A 17,752-nucleotide genomic window follows, 5' to 3' on the forward strand; every position below is an offset into this window, starting at 1 on the left:
TGTGCGGCCTGGTGTGAGCGGACCACAGTCTTAGAGTCCATGCTACCAAAGTTCCACCTGGAGGACATGTGAAATAAGGAGTGAAGGCAGATGGGGGCTGGGAGCATGTGGGGCCACACAGTACTCTGCATGGGCCAGCTCCATCTGACCAGGCTTCTGTCTATTCTGGGCTCTGGTCAACCCCTCCTGAGGCAGGAATGTGGAAGGCTGTGGGGACGGGGTCCAGGCTCACTAAGGACACATGATCTGCAGCTCTCTCTCCTCAAATCTTCACCACATATCTATGGAAGGTTTTTTTTCCTCTTTTCCACTCAAAAAATACAGGTAATGCTTCCTGCCCAAACCCACAGAGCTGGTAGGCAGCAGTGGAAGTTTTACAACTGAGGCCTCCTGGATTTTAGAAACTACATTCTTTCATGTCCAATCTGTCCCCACACCAAAAAAAAAAAAAAAAAAAAAGCCACCTTTGGATCCAGGTAGGCCCAGAGCCCCTCAAGTTTCACCGTGTCCCACGGAAGAGGAGAAGGGACAGGGACCAGGCCCTCTCGGACTCATGTTCCTCTTCCAGACTGTGTTCCAGAGGCTTGGGTCCTGGAGACACCCCGCCCCAGATAGCCTGTACCTACTTCCAAGAGTCCAGCCTCGTTGCCCACCTGTTTTCCTGAGAAGGACCAGCCTCTCACTGGCCTGGGTGCAGGTGCTTGTGGGACACACGGACAAGCTGGACCTCACACCCAGGGTACTCTGGCTCATGCACATGGGACCCTCCTGGTTCCAGATCAAGCAGGAGTGGTGAAGACAAGAAGGCCAGGCCGTGGACTGGGCTGGGGCCAGGGTGCGAGTCTTTGCATGTCACTTTAGGGAACCCAGGGAATCTGAATTCCAACCTGCCTCCTAGGCTGTCACAGGGGCATATGCAAGTTAGGATGGAATGGCCTTTCCAGGACACCTCTGTAATGTACAAACAGCACACGCAGCCTGCAGTCCTCCTGTCCTCTCACTGAAGGCCACTCGTGGGTCGGGGCCCCATTTGAGTGTACAGCCAGGTTCTGCCAAGCCCAGTCAGCTCAGGTGAGCAGAGGTGTGAAGGAAGGCACTGGGCTGCACACTGGGGCCCCACACCCACCTACACACTCTCATGGCCTCTGATTCCACCCCATCTAGAGCACAGGCAGGACAGTGTCTTCCTGATCCCCAGATTTGGGGGCTCCAGGACAGAAGATGCTCACGGTTGAGAACACAGTGCTGGGCAGTGCCAAGGGCTACAGACCCCACCATGCAGGGCCTCCTGAGCAGCCTGCCTGCCTCCAGCTCCCTCAGGTGCACCAGCAAGTACCTGGTCTCACCTTCCATCCCCATCAGCCACACCCGCTCACATCTGGTTGTCAGACCAGAGGACAGGAGAACCTATCATGTCAGCAAGCAGAGGAGCTGTCTACGCATCTGCCACCAATCGAGCCACACAGACTAGCCAGAGCAGGTCTCTAGAAAATACAGGTGGGTACTTCATGAGGATGTTTAAAATGCAAACACAGGTTTATAATAAATTTATTTTTCCTGGGCAACTGCAAGTAGATGCTTCCAAGTTGTAGACAGAGGGAAGGCATCATTATTGTCCTGAACTAACAGTCCCTTAAGAGCTTAAGAGTGTCATAAAAGGCCCTTCATAGAAACGTTGATTGTATGTGTGTGTGTGTGTGTGTGTGTGTGTGTGCTCGCATGCACGTGCGCACGTGTGCATATGTGCATACATGTGTGAGATTGCAAGGTCCTGTATTGTGGATCTGTGTCGAGGCATACATGTGTGCCCTGTGCTTGTGTGTCCACATCTGTGTGTGTGCATGTGCCTCTGTGTGGGGAATCTGAGGAAATCAAAGGAGTATGATCAAAGGACCTTCCCAGCCCAGTCCTCGAAGCCCCACAACATGGCCCGCTGCTTTCCGTTCTCCTCCCTGCAACCTGAACTTGTAATGAGCACTGCACTTCGTGGACACATTTCTGGGAAAGCCATGGCATGTCATATAACCCTGTGTCGCCTCTTGCTCTAAGATTAACAAGCAAGGGTAGCAGCAGGACAAGAGAAATGCTCAGAAGTGCAAGATGTCCCCACAAATTTAATTATATAGATTCACATTTATATTTAAACATGTTTTATATATAGATTGTGTGTGTGCTTGTGTGCTTTTGGCAAATATCAATTTACTTGTGGCCACTACATATTACCCCTTTGTCAACCCAACGCTGAAACCAAGAGGTAAGCTCACACGGCTCTCCATGAGCTGGAACACTGAGACATGCTGCCACCCCCCACGGGGAGGTCACGCTTGTGAGGACTCAGCTTCCTGGCAGCAGGACCAGAGCCATGTGGCTGGCACAGGTCCCCACAGCTGGGCAGTGGCAAGAGGACTGATGCATGTCAGAGCTCAAAGCCCCTTCTAGTCCCACTGGGACCTGGGAAGGAGTCCACGTGTGAGACCCGGACAGCACGGCCTTTCTTAAGAACGCCTGTGGAACCAGAAGCATGAAAGGCCGGGGAGAGCCTGTAATTGGAGGACACGTGGAGGGTCAGCTAGCTATGTGTGATGATGACCATGACACAGAAAGGAAGGGAAGAGGAGCCACGCCCATTCCACTCAGTGCCCCGAGGAGGAGACCAGGGCAGGAAACCTCCTATCTGAGAGCTTATGGCAGTGACTTCAGACCATCAGTCATCATGTAGAATCAGCCTCAGGGGTCGGCCAGCTTCCATGGAGGACCACAGAGTAAGCACTGCAGGCTGTGCAGCTCAGGGTGTCTCTGCCACAGCCACTGAGCCTGCGGTGGCTCCGGGCACAGGCAGCCCTGGTCAGTGTGCACTGTGAGCAGCACTCCAGGGAATCAGGCGGTGATGGCTGGCCAGTTGTGGCCCGCGGACCGTCATCTGCCATTCCCTGCATTATTCCCTTCCTGACGGGACAGTTCCCTGTGCAGAGCTCAGGACAGGTAGACTTGACTCCCTTCCCACGTTGGGGGGCTCGGGTCCAGCCACATTATTTGGTGGTGTTTGACTTTTCACGGGTGTATATTTGTTTGTTTGTTCCAGCTGGCCAGAAACACACTGTGGGATTACAATAACTTCAAGGACGCTTGAAAACACAAGCAGATCTTCATCATCTCTGTTTTATAGACGAGGAGACCAAGGCTCGGGGGTGAGGCTGCTGGCGGTGGCTGCTGGCTGGAAAGTGGCAGAGCTGGGCTTCCATGCGGGCCCTTTTGACATCCATCTAGGGCTCTTCAGGACACCACGGGATGGCAAGAGCTGGCCCAGGACTGGCACTGAGTACAGGCCAGGTTGCAGAGGGAGCAAAGATCTCACAGGCACGCTCTAGAAAGCAAAGTGCTAACTCTGTCTTCGTTTTAGAGGAAAAAGGAGTCTCTTGTCAAAATGTACAGAAAAGCCCGAACTTAGCTCAGGCTTTACATGGGTCCACTGTCTGTGCCTGATGCTCAAAAGTCACAGTCTGTGAGGGAGAGGACACAGGACCCCACCCTGGCCACCCTGAGTCCTCTCCTGGGACCCCTCCTGTGCCCCCAGGCAGCTGCTCTCGGAGGGGCAGACACTGGTTTGGGGATGGGGCAGTGGAGACATGAGCGTTTCTGCCTCAGTCAACCCAAATGCACAGGCTGCTGGATGTGGCCGAGGGGGTGACCTTACCACTTCAGAGAAGGAGAGAGTTAAACACTTTGCTTCCACAGGCTTCTTTAGGAGGGGAAAACAATAGTAAGTGCTGAGAAACACTGACCTAAGCTCTGGCTGGATCATCTGGTCACACACAGGAAACTGTCTTTTACGCATGTGCGTGTGTACATGTCTGTATCCCGAGAGCAGGTGCCCAGCCCCACCAGCGCACCAGGCACGTCCCTGAACTACCTCACTAGATCCTCACACCCTCAGCAAGGAAGGAAGGGAACACTGTGACATCCTCTTTGCAGGTGAAGAGATCAGGCAGAAGGAGATTACCGAAGTGGCCCAAGGTCCACAGAGAGGAAGGAGTGGGCTGCGAGTCACACCCTGGCCACAGCTCCAGATGCTGGGTGGGAGCAGCCAGGTCCTCTGCCCCTGCGTGTGCCTCGGCCGTGCACTGTAGAAATGCAGACCTCTTCTCGGAGGCAACCTGCAGGAACAGATCCCCAGCGGGTGAAGGCTCTCTGCAACAAAGCCCCGCTCAGCACTGGCCTGGCAGAGCAGAGCCCAGGGGAAAAGCAAACTACCACCCATTCAGAAAGCACTGTGCCTGCCTCACTGCCAGAGAGGGACACATGTGCTGCCAGTAATGAGAAGCAGCCACATGCTGTCATGTAAACAAGCAAGTGGCAGGACCCTGGGTGTAGAAGCTCCTGTGGGGTGACTGCCAGTTCTCTGGTTTTAGGCAGGGGCTGGAGTCAGGAGAGGTCATGCATCAAACTGGCTTGGATCTGGCTGGGCAGAGCTGGGAGTCTGCTGTTTCTTCCTTGAAGTACACAAGTTAAAAACTAATTAAAAATAAATGAAGGGTGGCTTTTAGTTTTTCATCATTTTCAGTAATTTTCTAATAAAATTTCCCGGCACATAGTCAGAATTAAGTAACCGGATGGCTATTTCTAGGGAGCACGATCATCACAAGTTTCCCCAAGGGGCACTCACAATGACCTTTAGGTGGCGGGCAGGGCTGGAACCCAATGGCTCCTTGAGGCCTGCATGGTCCCGAGTGCCAAGCCACAGTCATTGACGTGGCACTCCAAACCCACAGCTGCTGCTGCCACCCATTCCCCTCTGGCCTCTGGATCCACCCAGAGGGAAGAGCTGTGTGGGTCACTCTGTGGTCACATACGTGTTCCCAATGTGTGCGTGTGAGGTGTGTGAGGTGTGTATGGTGTCTGTGTGTGTAGAGTGTGTGTCCTGAGTTTACCATGGGACCTCCCAGCTGGCCAGGCCAATAGACACTGGGGGAGGCAGGAGTGTGGTCAGGCAGGCATGGTCACTGGGGACAATGCCACCAGCAGGAATGTGGCCTCTTTGATAACTTTACAAAACTCGTGTTCATAGGGAGCCAGTGACCCAAGAATTCCCCAGGGCAGACTCGCTAACCGCCAGCCTGGAGGCCATGCGGCACTTGGCTGGGTCCTCAGGGGGAGAGGTGACTGCAGGGCACTTGGTGGACTTTGCTCTGGTTGAGGCGGCCCCAGGACCTCCCTCCCAGCTGTGCGAACTTGGGAAGGTTAAGCACAGGGCTCAGCCTCCCCTCTGCCTCCTGGGACGCAGGCAATCACACCTGGCCCAGGCTTCCCTCCCCTGCTCGGCCCCTGGTCTCTCCCCACCACAGGCTCCGTGAACTCCACCTCAGGCCCTTTGCTCCCGCCATTCCCTGGGCCCAGCAGTCCTGGCCTGTATATCTGACCTCCCCACTGGGCTTCATGCCATTCCTAGAGCACCTCTAGTGTTTTCCCTGTCAGAGGCCCCCCAGCCCCCACCAACTGGGCACTGAGAAGGCTCCTGCTCCACCCGCTTCAGAGCACCTGTCTCCACGTGAGCCACTTGGCCCACTCTGCAATTTGTTTTGTCACCTATGTCCTTTCCTTCTGAAAGTGTCACCCTCAAGTAGGACCACAGTGGTCTTGCTCTGCACTGTGACCCACAGGCCTCAGGACAGTTCCCAGGGGAGAATATGGCTCAAAAAAAAAAAATCATTAAAATAACACAAAAACACATATAAAGAGTCCTTTTAAAATTCACTGTTGTGAGATGGTGACCATAAATGTCCACGTAGCCCATTTCTAATTACATGAGTTGTGTTATCTACTGAAATAAATTTTAAGGGCACCCAATAGCTGATTCCTTTGGAAGGTTAGGTGCTCTGGCTGCTGGGCACGAGACAAGGAAAGGGGGAGCCCTCAGAAAGGCTGGGGACCATGGCCCGCCCAGTCACTGCTATCACAGCAGAAAACAGGTGTAATGCTACAGGAAACTGACACTCAGCGGGTAGTGAATTAAAGGCCACCACACCCAAATCCAAATGCAGAACCGAGCTTCAATGCCCACGTCTTTCCAGAGAGAGTCGAGGTGGACAATGTAAGGATAGAATTGACCTGCCCCTCACCTCAAAGAAGTCACTCCCCCTCCTGCTCCCGGTCACATTAGTAGCCAGAAGTTAAAACTCCCGTTAGAGGAGGAATGCAGCTACCCATGCAGCATGAGGAGCAGACAGAGAGAGGACGGCCACGCGTCGGGGACAGGCAAGCACCACGCAAGCAGGAGAGAAGCCCCCACCTCCCCTGATCCAGACCAACACCCCACCCAGGAGTCCAGGAGCAAAAGGCAGAACCTAGGAGGTCTCTGCCCATGGAGACGGGATAGAGGACCACCATAGCATGTCCCCAGAATAGAAGTAGGTGGAGGCCCTCTACGCTGGCATTCCACAGACCACTTAGAGCAACCCGATAAGCTATATAAGGGTTGCTTTGTGGCCACAGCAGAGCTGGGGGTGGAGAGAGCTCTTAATTATAGCCGATGCTCTGGGCCTGTCCATAGCCTCCACCCCATAGGCTGTGAGAGGTCCCCTGGGAACCTCTCTCAGGCCACAGAGAAGCCAGAGTTGGTACCCTGACATGGAGGCACTTCTCTGAAAGCATCCAAGGCCAAGGGGATACTACAGCACCACAGATGACCCTAGAAGAGGCCACTGGGAGAGGCCTACATAGGTCATGAGACTGCTCCAGTGTCAGCTCTGTTGACACTGGTCACTGTGGTCATCACAGCCTCTGCCATTCCTCCTACACATCTGCACTTTTTTCACTTACAAAACAGAGATGATGATTTCTCTGAGTAGCCTTAGTTTCACTCAGCTACTCAGCAATCAGCTACTGGTCACCAAGTATGAGACAGACCTCTGCAAGGGACCAGGGAAAGTGCAGTATCACAGGTCCAGCAGGACTCCCGAGCTGCAAGAGGCTTGGCTAATGGCAGACCCCTCAGCCCGAGAGTCCGCTCCTGGTCTCTGTCATCCTCGGTAGTCCCTGTCATGCCTCCCTGCACCTCAGTGCCATCAACCACAAGACAGGAATGACCATGACATTTAGACGGAGGATCCTGATGACACTTTGGTAAAATGGGTATTTAAAGCTGCTTCTTTAATGTAAGTGGAACCAGCCAGAGGAACTCAGAACCTGGGGTCAAGCACAGCAAGGCTAAACTCCCCACTCAGCTCTCGGGCAGCTAGGCCACCTTAGGAGTAACTAAGTTCTTCAGGCACCGTCCCCTCATTGGTAAGTCGGGATAGCATGGTGCCAACTCTGTGCAGACACATCTGCCGGGTATGTGTACAGAGACAGTTAGACACGTATGAAGAGAAAATTAACTATTCACACCCACTTATGCTCTGCCGCTGAGCCCTGGGTGGCAGGCTGTGTGGCTGGGATTCCAACGTAGCTCTTTAAAGAACACTGAATGGGGGCATCCGAGACCTGAGAAGTAGGACAGGTGAGGTCCACAGGTGGTCCAAAAGCATTTGGACAATGGAAAGGCTTCTGCATGATATATCCAAAGGAAGTTCAGCCCACCACCCCTCCTCTGCCCATTTGGCTACTCCTGGCTGGCTTCCAGATCAGCTTCTGCCCACAGACTCCAACCCCTGCTGTCTTAGGGCAGGGGGACACTGCACTCCACTGTGGACACCAGTCCCTTACTTCCTGTTCATTGGATTTAGACTCAGCTTCCCCTCTGAAGGGCAGCCCCTGGACACCTGCTGGTCCTCGGAGCTGTTCTTCCTCCATTCAGTAGCCAAGCTCAATGGAAAGAGTACACATGGCTTTGGAAGCAACCAGAACTTCATATGTCATCACCAACATCAGCATTGTTGGAGGAGAGGGAGTGGGGAGGAGGTAGCAACAATGACCAACCCATCCTTTAAGCCCACGATGCATCAGGCATGCTATTATATGGGGAGGGGGAAAGATTTTTATCTGTAACTGTAAAAACTAAAATTCACAGATATCAGGTAATGTGCTAAATATCACACTAATAATAAGTGTAATGGCCAAGAAATTGGGATCATATCCACTGTCTACACTGCCAACCCAACCCCTTCACTACCACTACTATCCATCCATGCTGCCAACCATGCAATGATCTTGACCCCTAGGGCAACAACCCAAAAGAAAATGCGAGCCACAAATGCAGTAGTTTTCTAGTATCCTCATTAAAAGTAGTAAAAAGAAACTAGATAGGTTTTTTCTTACTAATATCTTGTATTTAACTCTATTTTTCCAAATTATCAATTCAATATATAATCAGTCAATATAAAAATTCATAGCTGCATTACTTTCTTTTATTCATGCTAAATCTACAAAATCCAGTGTGTGTTTTACAATTGCAGCAGGGCTCAGTTTTGGCCAGCCCCACGCCAAGTGCTCAGTAGTCACACACATTGAACAAGCAGGTCAGGAGCACCAGGCTCCCACTTGCATGGTGTCAGGGCCCACGTCGCAGCTGGGGAAGATGGAGCGAGGCTGCAAGAGGCTTGGCTAATGGCAGACTCCTCAGTTCTTCTCATGCAAAGTGGAACCAGTTCCCCGGGTCTCCCTCTGCGTAAGTCCCACTGAAGGAAGTCTGCTGAGATTTTTGACATTCAGCTTGCCTCAACCAGTGTGCCTTTGCCAGACTCACATCAACCTTGAAAATCTAACCATTTGTCTGTACTCACAAGTTCAAGTTTTCAGTTATTGTTGAGTGTGATTTCTGATTTGTGGGAGATTTTTATTATTGGCCCTTGGCAGGAGCTAGGACAGACCACTGCATAATTACTTCCAAAGTACACACATCACAACAGCAAGCACAGAATTCATTGTCCGGGCACTGTCCTCGACTTCCTTTAAACAATATTAGAGAACCCTTCCTAAATGCCAGAATCTGCTGCAGGAACCATGGACTGAAAGCAGTGGACTTCATCCTGGTGATGCTTATACTCTTGTGTGTTTAGGCAGATATTAACACTTACATAACACATACGTGACACCCAGTGCACACACCCAATAGTGTAACTGTCTGCCACTTTCCTGCTGTCCCAAGTGGACAGGTGCTTTTTGAGGTCAAAGAGAATGCCAACTCCATCCCTGTATCCTGGGTCCCTGGCTGTGCCCCAACACCAAAGAACCACTCAATGTATGTTTAATGAATGAATAAAAATGAAGGAATGGATGGATGGAAATGAACAAAGTCTACTATCATGCATGGTTACAAAGTGACCAAAGGATTAGATTGAATTTAACAGCTGCCACCATACATGGTCCTTAAATGCATGACTAGATGGGTCTTATGAATTCCTGCTACATAAAATAACCCCCTATTGTTATTCTGCCATGTTCCAGATCATCAATAGGCCCCTATTCAGAACAGCTCCTATGCAGTTCAGGCTGTGAAGTCACTCAGGGGCATCTTCTATCATGTGCAGAGGGATTCCTGGTGTGTGGATTTTGTGGCCTCCTTGATCTAATCTTACCAGATGTTTCCAATATGTTACTGTTAGATCTTTTATTTTTGTTTTCCTTTGTTTCTAACTGAAGCCACTGTTAGGGCATTTTATTTGGTTTGTCACCAGAATAGATCAAGCCCTCTTCATCGTGCAGCTGTATTTACAAAAACGGATTCGCCTTAGGCAACTGAGAACTGGAATCTCCCAGGGAGGCATGTGGAGCACCCTGGCTACGGGGATATGAGAGTTTTTCCCAAGGTTATCGCGGTGCACAGAGTCGTTCTCAGCTGGTCCGCACCTGCTTCTCCTTCTCTTAAGGTACCAGCTACTTTTCCTCCATGTATCAAACTCCTTTTCTCAAAGGCACAGGTGTGGTAACTACCTCCACTCCCAAATGCTAAAAAGACTACAGGGATTAATGCCCTTATCCCTAGCGTCTGCCGCCGGTTTACACTCTGAGGCTAGTGATTGGCCAAGGAGCAGTCACATGACCTTCCTTAGCCAATCAGACTGAATGTCAGACGGGGCGGGGAGAACTCCCCTCCCCTTGGATTTCCAGGCCCACGGAGCTCTAAGGGCACTGGGAGGTGTTTTGCTAGGGTAGCCCCAGTCTGCTTGCTTCTATCATCCTCTCCTCCGCCAGCCTCAGGAGTCCACTGGGACGGCAGCACCTAGACTCTTGTCAGCTGGTATCAGAAGAGGCCAGGCTACCTGGAGGCCCAGCCAAGCAGGAGAGGTTGGTGGGGCTTCCCGCTTCCTTTAGCTGCAGCCTGGAGGGACTGAGACCTCCAAGGCCGCGCTGCTGCTGGGAACGCGTCCTCAGCCCTCAGGAGTCAGGCAAATTATTCATCCAGCCCATCTCTTGATCTGAGCCTTCTCTAAGCAGAACCTTCTCTAAGCAGAACCTTCATCCGTGTCTCACTAGAGGACCCATTTACTGCTGGGGCCTACACATAAGTCTGCAGGGTGCTGCGTTACCACCCAGACAGAAGCCTGGTATGGCCTGCTTTCATGATGCCAAGCTGCCTGACTTCTGGCCTTTTCAATCTTCAAGTCAGCTAGAGTGGGGACTTCTGGGCCTATGCTCTGAGGCATCGTCCAGTCATGGATAGTGGCATGATGGTGACAGCTGCATTCCATAGGCACACAGGAGGAGACCAGCCCATGGAGACAGGAAGAGGGAGGCCCGAGGCTGGAATCTGCCCCTAGCCCTGTTGCCAAATAAACTGTCACATTCCTGCATAAAATCCTACAATCCTCACCTTAGCGCACTTAAATCTTGTCTATTGAAATTCTATAACCTGACAAAGCCAGCACTTCCCCATGACCTCAGCCACACTGTGCTGTGGCATCTCCTAATGCCACCCCACCACCTCCTCCTCCCTCCACAGCTCACCAACAACCTGAGCACACCTTCTCCAGGGAGCCTGCCCTCCCTCCCCAACATCACTACCGCCATCACCACACAAAACCCCAGCCCATGGGACTGCCTGAAACTTTATGAAGGCACCCCTCAACTACTCAGTATCACATGCTCTTCACATGTCTTTCCTGGCTTCTGGAAAAACACACTGAGGATTGGAGCTATGTCTCATGTTTTTCCATAGCCCCAGAAATCAGCACAAAGTTGCACAAAAAGTTGTTCCTCAATACATTTCTGTTGAAAAAATAAGTGGAGATTAAATAAGCAACAGAGAGATAAGCTCCATGTGTGGTAAAAAACCAAGAACCATCCAGTTCCTAGAGTAGTTCAGCTGTGTGCTGACTGGGCACAAGCCAGGCCTGTGCCCGCTTGCTAGGCCACACCCAACTGCTCTCATGGCCAGTCCCTCCCACCACTTGCCCAAACCCCTAGGACCATCCCTGCTCCTGGTAGAGGTTGGACCACTGGGATTCCCTGGGAGGGGCTGGCTGGCCCCTGCAGTCGTAAATAAGACAGACTAAGACTAGTCCACTGATTGTCTATAGCCCCCACCTCCCCAGCCTCAAAGCACAGCCCTGCCAGGCCTGGTGGGGAAAGATACCCGGCACCATCCAGGTCTAACCTGTAGAAACTACAGATAAACTGGACCTTGAGAAAGCCAACTCATCCTCCCTATCCTGGGGAGGGAACTGTCCTCAGAATGACCCACTAAGATCCTGGAGGTCAGGCTTCCAGGTCAGCCCCAGAGTATTCATGCCGTGAGCCTGCCTACTGCCCAGTGGCCCATCCTCCCCCAGCCACAATGAGATGGATTCCAGGCAAACAAGTGGGAGAACTGGGGTTATCTCAGAGGGCTTCAGGTCAAGAGCACTTGGCCTGAGAGAGGCAGCCCTTCACCATCTCTGAAGAGTTGCGGCTGGATTGCTTGGCCTGGTCAGCTCACATACCCTGTGTATGTCCATTTTCTTGCTTGATGGTTCACTGAAGCCCCTTAGGAGACCTTGCCACCTGCCAAATGCCTCAGTGAGGACTTTTCAAGTGCTGCCTTGGCGGTTGGAAGACCATGTTCCCAGCTCAGAGATGAAGATGGACACTCAGGCCTTTAGTCCTCCTGCATCTCACAGTGGGGTGCGGATTTAGAAGGAAGACTTTAATCCCAAAGCCCTTTCCATCTCTGCCCCAGAAGTGGGAAGACAGACTCCCTAATAACTGGCTGGCTGGTCCACCAGATCCACTACCACACTGACCCCTAGGCAAGGCGGCTTTCTCTGTCCCCAAGGCGGCTTTCTCTGTCCCCGCACCTGCACCCAACCAGCCACTTCCGCCTGCTGCGCTGCTTCTTTGCCTGGGGACCCCCACACAACCACGCTGGGACAAACTCCACACAGGGAGGCCAGGCCACTCACTTTCACACAGGCGGCGCCTCAGCTTGCCACGGATCTTGTCGATGGCGTTGAAGTCGGACACATGGAAGACATGTGCAGACTTGGGCTCCGAGGCAATCTCATCCAGCTCCTCCTTCAGCGCCGCACCCACGCCCACCGCAAAGATGCGGATGCCTGCAGCGTGGGCGGCCGTGGCCGCGTCCAGCACCAGGTCCTGGCTGCGGCCATCGGTCAGCAGGATGGCCACCTGCTTGAAGGCGCGGTCCCCGGGCCGCCCGCCGGCCTGAGGGGAGAAGCTGCGGCTGGTGATGTACCGCAGCGCGTCGCCCGTGTTGGTGTTGCCTCCGTGGTAGGTGATGCGCCTCGCTGCAGCCTTGACCTCCTCCCGCGAGCTGAAGCGGCCCAGCTCAAAGGCAGTGGTGGGCGTGTCGCTGTAGCGCACCACACCTACGCGGGTGCCGTCTGGGCCCACCTCGAAGGTGTCCACCAGGTTGGCCACCCACTGACGGACCTTCTCAAAGTCCTCCTTGCCCACGCTGGAGGAGGTGTCCAGGAGGAACACCAGATCATAGTGCACAGTTTTGCAGCCTGCAGGAGCAAGAGAAAGGGTGACATAGCGCAGATGGGTTGTGGAAAAGCATGTCCCCAAGGCCCTAAAGGAGTGGACACTGGGACCACAGGTGCCTGACTCCAGGACCTGCCTGCTCTGCCCGTACTGCAGGTGACAATCGGGATTCTGAGCACAGCGCTCCTGTTTGCCTGCAACAAGAGGGGCCTCCCCAAGCTTGCTGTGAATTCCACTGAGGGTAGTGACAGCACCTTAAAATGATTCACATCCATAGAACGCCAGGAGGTGTCGATCTCTGCACTTCAATTTTGGTTTAAAAGTAAATTTTATTATTGCTATTTTTTAAACCTACTTACAAATAATACAAGCCTATTTCAGAAAACTCAGAAAAGGCAATCACAAACTGAACACTGATTTTCCCATCCACAGAGACAACACTGTTAGTCATGATATATACCCTTGATTACCTTCAATTCCCACTTAGTTACTGGGAATTAGACCTGATGTTCAAGTTGTTTACCCACACCTAGCACTATGCTAGAAATCAGTTCCCGGTTGATAAGGTCAGTTTCCCTGGCCTTTCCTGTAAGGATGCACACAGTTGATTGATGCACACTCTTGCTGGATATTTAAATAGTATATAGTATTTCATTCGATATTACTACATATAGGATATCTCCCATTTGTGTATTTTCAAAATAATAATTTATTTTAAAAATGTATATTAAAAAATAAAAATTTAAGAATTTCTATAATGCTTTATGCTATATGCTTTATAGCTTATAGATTTTACCTAAACTAATGATGCTTTTGATTAAACAAACCAAGTTTTCTCTCATGCTCACATCAGCCCCATGCAGCAAGTTTATTCATCCATCTTATAACTAGATGATGTGGGAAAAGTGTTGTCCTAAACCCCAGAGTGGTGCACATACAGGGGAACCGTCAAGAAGCCCTGGTGCTGACCACTCCAGAAGGTGCTGTCGGTCACACCAACAGCAGCACTGCAGAAGCCTCTAGAACACAAATCCAAACATGCAGATAGTGAAAACAGAACATAACAAAACAAAAAAAAAAAAAAACTTAGTTAAAATACCAGATTGGCAAGTTCAAAAAAGACTGATGGTCACTGTGAATTTGAGAAGACATTGGTCTGCTCAACAAGTGGCCATACAATTTGCCACACCATTCTCATAAAGTATGGAATTTTTTTTATCCACCAATTCCAAATTTGTGATTGATCCCGAGAAAACAGAAAAAAAAAAATGGAGGAATAAAAGATATACTAGGTGCTGGGGTTGTGGCTCAGGGTAGAGAGCTTACCTAGCATGTGTGAGGCACTGAGTTCGATCCTCAGCACCACATAAAAATAAATAAATAAAATAAAGATATTGTGTCCAACTACAACTAAATTTTAAAAAAAAAAAAGATATACTAGGAATATTACAGAGCATGATCAGAGAATTTAAGAAAACATCCTAGCCATGGCCTGTGTGGAACAACTAGATGCCATTCCATTGTGCACTTGATCCATGCAGTGGGATGCCAAGGCATGGATCACACACAGTCATGGCTGCCAGGGAACCCACATCTACCAGTGTGGACACACTTCCCAAAAGAGTATTGAGTGTGAAAGTTGTTTACAAAGTATTGTGTATAATATAAAAAGATTTCTGGAAAGCAATTTCTGTGTGTGTGTGTGTGTGTGTGTGTAGTTGTGTACATATGCCTCAAAGAACCTGCAGCTGAGCAGCAGTGCTCACCAATGGCAAGTAGAGCTATGGATGAACTTTATTATTCTATATCTTCTGCTCTTATATGTGCAAGCAATTGAGTCCAAAGGTCAGAAAAACAATAGAGCTATATATGTAATTACACACACAAACACACATACACCATGCACACACACCCACATGCATGCACAATTAGGCCTGACCAAAGCCACTCTTGAATATTTCATACCTATCTTTCCCTCCTGTTTTCAAAATCCAAGTTACAATCTGCACCTCGAGGGTCTTGGCAGGATTGTACCTAACAGGATGAGGGCTTTTGGAGTGTGTTTGCCCAGATGGGTAGACTCAGAGATAATTCCTGGGGAGTTGCTTTCCTTGACACAAAGGTCATCCTTTTGTCCTTAGGACAGGAATGTCCCTGCCTATTCAGGATAATTGCTGCTGAGGGCCAGGCAGGGCCTGTAGGCTATAATCCTAGAGCAAATTTGTTCTAAAGCTGAAGGGTCATTTGCTGGGGAGGCCTCTCTGAGAGGCGCCTCTGAGCTCTCTGCACATTTTTCTCCTGGAGGCAAAGGAACAGCCCAGACTGTGGGCACACGAGAATCAAGTGCTACAGCCTGGGCTCTGTGAAGCCAGCGGCCCTCGCAGGTGCCCTCTGCCCTGGCATCTTCCACTCTGTGAGGTGAGGGCCTGGGAGAGAAAACTGCTATGTCTTCCGCCTTTGAATCAGCTGCACATTTGAGGCCACCTTGACAGACACAGAGCCCCAGGGACCTCACACACAAACTGGATGTCCATGGTGTTTAGTCTTCCTAGTGAGTCCGGCTTTGAGAGTCTTAGGCAAAGTAAAATACATAAGAAAACGCTGTAAAATTGATAAAGAAATAACGTGAACTTTATTTTTTGAGGCTCACAGAAGAAAGTTTTAGCACGTCACTGTCACGTTCCATGTTCTCCCAGCCTCACTTCTGTGGCTTGGGGCCTCGCTGCCTCAGCTCCTCATCTGTAAACTGGGAATGGCATTTCATGCCTGGGTCTGCCACCTCGGGGAGTCCCCACAGCCCCAACCATAGGAGCAGAGGACCCTGAATGCCCACTCTGTGAAGGTGCTGTGGACACAGCCTGGCTGTGCTCCTGACCCTCCATCATCTCTCAGCACTGACTGTGGGGGCCTCGGGCTGCCCAGCAAAACCATCCTGTCACAGTTCAACCTCCCCGGGACCCTGGTGTCCCATCTCCAGTAAATGTTACCGAGCCTTGGTCAACTCCACAGGGATTTCTCCTTGTGTCCTGGACACTCTCTGACGGACCCCAGTGTGTCCACCAGTCACCACACCCCGGGATGTGTCCAAAGGCTTCGCAGAGCAGAATACCATGACAGGGTCTTACCCTAACCCTAACCCGCCCTCTGCCCCCGCCCCAAACCCTGCATGCACTTGACAGGGCCAGGCTCACGGCACATCATGCCACTGACCGGACCTGTTACAGCAACGCACTGCCCTCTCCCTCTCTCACACCGTTCCCTCACACCCACAGGCTCAGTCACACAGGGTCACACCATCATACTTTCTCTCACAGCCACTCACAATTATCCCACATGTACACTCACACTCACACAAATGCTCACACACACTCATGCTCACATGCACACACTCACACAGTTATACATGCACACTCACAGCACATGCATGCACACACACAGTCACATGTACAGTCACATGCACACTCACACACATGCTCACACACACACTCAGCACATGTGCACACTCATACTCACACATGCTCACATGCACACTCAGCACATGCATGCACACAACACATGTGCACACACACACGTTCACATGCCACTTTTACACATGCTCAGTCACATACTCACGCACATTCACACATGCTCAGTCACATGCACACTTACAGCACATGCTCACACACACACAGTCACACATACAGTCACACATGCGCAGTCACATGCACACTCACAGCATATGCTCACATACTCACACATGTTCACATGCACACCCACACAAGCTCAGTCATATACACACACTTACACACTCACATACGTACTTCACGTTCTCTCACATTCCTTCACATGCTCACACCCACTCATATCCCCTCACACCCAGGCCCTGACGCAATAGCTGGCTATTCCTCACACCACTGGAGGACCTTGGGTGCATCCAATTGCTGGGCTACTGGCTCTCACACAGGCCCATACCCGACACTGAGGGTGCAGGCCCGTGCCTGCTGCCTGCTGCTGTGCACTCGACACGGCTTGTGACGGCCCCCTACCTGCCCGCTGGGCCTGGCAGCCGCGGTCCCCGCTCCACAGCAGCAGCGTCCAGAGGAGGCAGGCTGTGGCGTTCCCGAGGAGGCCTGCGGTGGCTCTCTTGCTCTTGGAGACCAGCATTTCCAGGCCAGGAAGAGACCTGACGAGGTCTAGCAGAGCATCTCCTGTGTGGAGAAAGACCCAGCCTTAGAGCAGCCCCTCGCTGGAGTGGAAAGGCCAGGGCCACGGGAGGGACCGACCAGCCTCCCAGCCAATCTTCACTCCTCAGCTTAACTCTTCAGGCAGCCAAGAAGGTGACCTTCCAAAGAGAAAGCAAGTGCCCCCTCCCCCTGACCCGTCCACCTATCCCTCACCCATCCAATTAGCACGTGTGTGCGGAGGACCTGCCCAGCTAGGTAGGCCAGGGGACTGCAGAGCAGTGGGGGGCCTGGTGCAGGAGGACCCCAGCCAGGCCCAGCCTACAGCCCACCTGTAAGCCCAACTCATGCCCGACTGAGGAGATCCACAGGCCTGCTGCAACTGTGCACCCCATGACCGCTCACCTCCCGAGGGTCCAGCAGACTGCACTTGGTCACTGTGGACTTTCCAGCAGTGTCCCACTGATGCCAGCTCTGAAACGGCCCCTGGCCTCTGCAGAGGGCTTTTTCCTCTGTGTGAAGTCCTCACACTCACCTGAGGGCACCTGGAGATCCCAGCTCAGCAGCTGCACTTCCAGAACCTTCCCAGTCCCCTCCTATAGGACTGCCACCCTCGGCTGCCTCCAATGAGCCCTCCGAGCCTCTCTCACAGCAGTGGGTTTATGTTACTTCATCCCTTTGTCCTAGCATCTGCCCTGCTGACCACCAGATGCCTGGGGGCTGATGCCAAGCTG

At 51.8% G+C, this 17,752-nt stretch overlaps 1 protein-coding gene across 1 annotated transcript in view; it reads right to left on the reverse strand.

Moving 5' to 3' along the window:
* Col22a1 (collagen type XXII alpha 1 chain) overlaps positions 1-17,001 on the reverse strand; it is a 216,866-nt gene extending 199,865 nt beyond the window's left edge. The window contains exons 1-2 of the mRNA XM_076836022.2: positions 16,884-17,001; positions 12,315-12,881 (exon numbers count right to left, since the gene is read on the reverse strand). Coding sequence (XP_076692137.2) covers positions 12,315-12,881; positions 16,884-17,001 — 685 coding nt within the window. The remainder of the gene's footprint in view (positions 1-12,314; positions 12,882-16,883) is intronic.
* Positions 17,002-17,752: the final 751 nt, after the last annotated feature.

Source organism: Callospermophilus lateralis, chromosome 16 (assembly GCF_048772815.1).
Source record: "Callospermophilus lateralis isolate mCalLat2 chromosome 16, mCalLat2.hap1, whole genome shotgun sequence".
Taxonomy (NCBI): domain Eukaryota; kingdom Metazoa; phylum Chordata; class Mammalia; order Rodentia; family Sciuridae; genus Callospermophilus; species Callospermophilus lateralis.